The following is a 5734-nucleotide window of genomic DNA, read 5'->3' on the forward strand; positions in this document are numbered from 1 at the left end:
TTCATACCTGATTTGTGAAGTTGTGCCATAGAACTTACATACTACCTCTTGTACCACCTGTGTTGGTCTCTTAGATAACTTGTTTCACTTGTTTTTATGCAAAACTTCTGCTTGACTGTAGTTGTACAATTTGTACCTGTACTGTTGGAAGCTGACTAACTGATGTACTGTAGATGGAGTCACACAGTGATGACTTGCCACCACCACCACCACTCCCGCCAAATGCAGAGCCAATAAAAGCATGCTCTCAGCAAACGTATCCAAGCATGCTCTCAGCAACAGGGGTGGGAGATAGCAGTAGGGGCGGGAGAGGAGTTGGCGGGAGCCAAACTACCGTGGGGAAGGAGTTGGTTGGAGGGACAAGTAGGATTAGGGGAGAGGGAGCATAATAAATGCTCATTAACTTAATTTTAGTCTCTTTAGTTTTTGGATCCAAGCATGGGTGATGCTAGCAAGTTTTAGTCCCACTACTTTTAATCATGGGACTAAAACGTATCCAAGCATGCTCTAATTCGGGGAAAATTAATATCTCTCCGGTTTTTTTAGTACTTGCAGTAATAAGCAGTACATTGCTGTTAATAAATGGAACATGGTATGAATTTAAATGCGAAGCATTAAAATGGATAAGAAACATTAAAATGCGGGAAAAAAGAAAATAAGTGACATTGAAATAGGAAATATTAAAAAGAGGAGAAATTAATAAGGATAATAATGGATAAGATGAGAAAATTAATATGGGTACTAGCTACTTTATAGATAAGATACGCGTGTTTATACACAAAACTGCTTCAGGAATCAGGAGCGTCTTCCTCCTCTTCCCGCAGGTCGCTTGGTAGCGAAGCCTCTGCTACTTCAGGAGCCCACGCGTTGTGCTCAACCGGACTACTACTTCGCGTCATCGGTGTACTCTGTAGCTATGGCCAGCGCAGCCGGCGAGTCGGGAGCCAACCCTGCCGTGGCATCGGAGGAAGGCGAGGTCCAGCCCTCACCTCTCTTGTCCGGGTACTATGCATCCTCGGAAGGGTCTGAGGGCTACCTCCCGGGCCCAGAGGAAGGGGAGAGCTCCCGCGTGGTGGCGGCACCGGCGCCTCTACTGCCAGCTGAAGCGGCAGCGGCGGCAGTGTGGTCCCTCGCGTTCGGGTCCGTGTCGCAGCGGGGACTGGATCAGCGGAAGGGCATGGAGGACACCATGTCGCTGCACCCGTCCTTCTGCGCCTGGGCGGATGGCTCCCCCATGCACTTCTTCGGCGTCTTCGACGGCCACGGCGGCCCACAGGTAAACCCCCGTCCCCTTTCCTCCACATGCTGCCAGACACCTCCAGGTTGAGTGCTCGATGTCGGCGTTTGATTTGCTTGCTACGTGCTAAATGATGCTGCAGGTGTCGGCCCTGTGCAGGGACCAGATGCACGTCATACTGGCGGAGGAGCTGGCCCGCGCGGCAACTGCCTACCGGAAGGAGCACCGGGAAAATGATGAAGAGGCGGAGCGTCGCGCGTGGGAGGCGGCGCTGAAGCGGAGCTTCGAGCGGGCGAACGCACTGGGGATGGGGCTGTCGGAATCGGGATTGCCCATCATGGGGTCCACTGCCGTGGTGGCGCTCCTGGTCGGCGGCAGCATCCTGGTCGCCAACTGCGGCGACTCCCGCGCCGTGCTCTGCCGTGCCGGCAACGCCTTACCACTCTCCCAGGACCACAAGGTGAGAATAATTGTGTCATGCGTATCGTATTTCACTCCTTTGGTCTCGTCTGGCCGGACAAATTTGATTTTGATGCGTGGATGCAGCTGGAGCGGCCGGACGAGAGGGCGCGGGTGGACGCGGCGGGCGGCAAAGTGCGGACCTCCGACGATGGGCAGCTGCGCGTACGGGGAGTACTTATGTCTCACGCATTAGGTACGCCGTACCTACTGTTTGGTTCTTATTATGCACGTGTGTACTACATATTTTCTTTTAGAATGTGTGTAGTACATTTTTTTTTTTTGAGAATGTGTGTACTACATATCAACGACGTGTCGTCCGTTTAGTTCTTATGCACACGACGTTTTCTGCCATGCAAAAAAGAGAAGGACGTTTCATTCCCATGCATCATTGTTGGCCTTGTATATCTATCTGCAAGGACGACTCAAAAAAAATCTATCTAGAAGAAAACAAAAGTAAATGCAACTATATCAACAGGCTGCTACTAATGGTAAAGAGTGATTCGTTTCAAAAAGTGTTTCTTAAATAAAGGAGGAAACAAAAGTATTTCTATATCACTAAAGGAGGACATTTTCTATTCACCAGCCTGTTGCCCTCTAGTACAAAAATAAAATTAAAATGTTTTGTTAAATTAAATTTTTGCATTGCATATTATTATCATCTGACTCAGAATTAAGAACGAACTCTGTTTGACTTTATAAGGCGGAACCCACATTTCATTTGAAAACAACTTTGACCACTAGTTTATCATTAAAGAGTTTTTTATATGTGTTCAAACGTGTATCATTAGAATTATCGGAAATAATTTGCTACCCATGGTGGTAGGTACGTCCGCCCCCAATTTTTATCACTATTTATTTTGGACTATAAAAAATAACTCTATAACAAAAATATCGTGACTTTGAACCAGCCAGGCAAGCAAAAAGACAATTATGCCAAAAAGGCAAGAAAAAAGACTAACAGAAGTGAGAATAGATAGTAAGAATAGTCATGTTAGGCTTGAAAATTAATGGTAATACACATGGCCAATAATTAATTAAGTTTCCGAAGATATCTGCAAGGTCCTAATAATTTTCATTCACGATTACCTAAGAAAATAGGACTAGTTGTTTTTCCTAAAAGTATTCCTCTCAAACCTTGGTACACTGCGCCACCATCTCGACTTTGTTGGTAGATCGGCGCCCCACCTCTGCCGCTGCCATCTTTGGTATATCTATCTGCAAGGACGACTCAGATAAAATCTATCTGCAAGAAAACAAAGGTAAATGCAACTATATCAACAGGCTGCTACTAATTCATCAAGAGTGATTTGTTTCCAAAAGTGTTTCTTAAATGAAGGAGGAAACGAAAGTATTTCTATATCACTAAAGGAGGACATTTTCTATTCACCAGCCTGTTTCCCTCTAGTACAAAAATAAAATAAAATTGTTTTGTTAAATTAAAATGTCGCATTGCATATTATTATCATCTGACTCAGAATTAAGAACGAACTCTGTTCGTGTTTGTAAGGCCAAACCCACATTTTATTTGAGAAAAACTTTGGCCACTAGTTTATCACTAAAATGTTTTTTATATGTGTTCAAACGTGTATCATTAGAATGATCGGAAATAATTTGCTACCCATGGTGGGAGCTACGCCCGTCCCCAATTTTTATCTCTATTTATTTTGGACTATGAAAAATAACTCTATAACGAAAATATCGTGACTTTGGACCAGCCAGGCAAGCAAAGAGACAATTATGCTAAAAAGGCAAGCAAAAAGACTAAGAGAAGTGAGAATAGATAGTAAGAATAGTCATGTTAAGCTTGAAAATTAATGGTAATATGCATGGCCAATAATTAATTAAGTTTTTGAAGATATCTGCAAGGTCCTAATAATTTTCATTCATGATTAGCTAAGAAAATAGGACTAGTTGTTTTTCCTGAAAGTATTCCTCTCCAACCTTGGTACATTGCACACCATCTCGACTTTGTTGGTAGATCACCGCCCCACCTCTGCCGCTACCATCTTTGGTATATCTATCTGCAAGGACGACTCGGATAAATCTATCTGCAAGGAAACAAAAGTAAATGCAACTATATCAACACGCTGCTACTAATTCATCAAGAGTGATTCGTTTCAAAAAGTGTTTCATAAATAAAGGAGGAAACAAAAGTATTTCTATATCACTAAAGGAGGACATTTTCTATTCACCAACCTGTTGCCCTCTAGTACAAAACTAAAATTAAAATGTTGCATTGCATATTATTATCATCTAACTCGCAATTCAGAACGAACTGTCGGATTTCTGATTCCGGCAGACCCTTGAGGTTCGAACACTGGGGTGTGCGCGGAGATCTCTCCCCTACCGATCTACGTCCGATCCTCTCGTGCGAACTAAGATGGAAACGATGAACAACACAAGGGACATGAGATTTATACTGGTTCGGGCCACCGTTGTGGTGTAATACCCTACTCCAGTGTGTGGTGTGGTGGATTGCCTCGGGGGCTGATGATGAACAGTACATAGGAAGAACAGCCTCGCGAGAGGTGTTCTTGAGCTGGTGCGATGAGTTCTACTTGGTCACCAGATGCCTCTACTCTATGGTGGCTAGCCCTATTTATAGAGGCCCTGGGCCTCTTCCCGAAATAATTGAGCGGGAAGGGCGCCAATAATTGGCCATTTTGAAGGGGAACATCTAGTACAAGTTATCCTGACCAAAGGTGGTCTTCAGCTGCCAAAAGCTCTGGTGGTGACGCCGTCTTGGGCTCCACGGTGACCTCCGTCCGGCCGTCCGGCTGGTCTTGGTCTCGTTGCACTGGAATGGTAACCTTTGCCTGATGCCTTGGCCTGTGCTTGCCTCCTTTGCACCAAAGGGGAAACAAGGACTCTGCACAGGCCGGCGCCCGCCTGGTCTTGATCGTCATGGCTTGCGTCACTGGATCCTCGCGAGGTACCCTTGCATTGATCTCTCCGCCTCCTCGCGAGCCTGCCTGATGAGGCCGCTCCTGAGGAAGTTCTCTGTCGTCCGCCCCGCGAGACTTGGCCCCTCGCGAGGGTCTTGAGCTTGATGAAGATGGGCCGCGTTGGGCCCCCACTTGATCCACGCCGCAGGCCGCAGGCAGGCAAGTCTGGGGACCCCCGTTCCCGACAGTAGCCCCCTGGCCCAAGGCGCGCGCGGGCTTGGATTAGCGAGGAAGCGAAGGGGCAAGAGTGAAGCGCCGCGGGCCCTAACAGCCTGCGGCCTTGGGCGCCGCATGGCGGTTGATTGGACGCGGGTGCCTGCGCTTCCCACGACGCCTCGGCAACTGCACGACTGACAAAAAGGGATGCCCGGGCCAGGCTTGCTTACCCTGCTCTGATCTGTCTTGCCCTAGATCCCCTTTCTCTCTATCCTTCCTCTTGCTCCCGAAATCCTCCAGATCCGTCTCAATCCTCTGCATACGGCACGCCATTGCGCCTCGCAAGTCTTTGGCTGACGCTTGGTACTCGCCGGCCCTGGATTCCCCGAATTTGTCGGAGAAGAACCTCGCTCTCGTGCACCTGATGACGGTGGCGCGGGGCCGCGAGGGGGCGACTTAGCTCAAGGTCGGCTCCGACCAGCCTAAAGGCAAGGGGAGCACCTTCTATCGTTCTTTGTGAGCACCATCGTTGCCGGTCTGGTGCCTCCTTTCTCCGAGTTCTTCCATGCCATTCTCCGCCAATACAATTTGCAGGCTCTGCATCTCCACCCCAACTCTGTCCTTCTCCTGGCGATTTTCGCCTATTACTGCGAGGCTCATGTCGGCGTGAAGCCCTCGGTGGCTTTGCTGCACCACTTCTCCCTCCGGGTCTCTGGCGCTCAAGTCTCTGCATGCGCGAGCTTCATCGCGTACTCCAACTCCAACGGCATCTCGAAGCCTGGGAAGAGGATCGAAGGCTACCGGAGCAAGTGGGTCATGATGGACGTCGGGCGCCTCCATCCTCGCCTGGTATTGCCCACGGGGCAGCCTAAGTCCGTTGACGCGTGGTCCCGCGCGGAGCTCGTCGACCCTCGCACGAAGGCGGTGTTGAAGA

General features: G+C 48.5%; 1 protein-coding gene across 1 annotated transcript; it reads left to right on the top strand.

Moving 5' to 3' along the window:
* Positions 1-1126: 1126 nt before the first annotated feature.
* LOC119347892 (probable protein phosphatase 2C 37) lies at positions 1127-1892 on the top strand (the record flags this gene model as incomplete). Its single annotated transcript, XM_037616374.1, has 3 exons — positions 1127-1276; positions 1380-1697; positions 1784-1892. Coding segments are annotated over exons 1-3 (526 nt in total), but the record flags the coding sequence as incomplete, so codon positions are not given.
* Positions 1893-5734: the final 3842 nt, after the last annotated feature.

The sequence above is a fragment of the Triticum dicoccoides genome, unplaced genomic scaffold (genome assembly GCF_002162155.2).
Source record: "Triticum dicoccoides isolate Atlit2015 ecotype Zavitan unplaced genomic scaffold, WEW_v2.0 scaffold79046, whole genome shotgun sequence".
NCBI classification, from domain to species: domain Eukaryota; kingdom Viridiplantae; phylum Streptophyta; class Magnoliopsida; order Poales; family Poaceae; genus Triticum; species Triticum dicoccoides.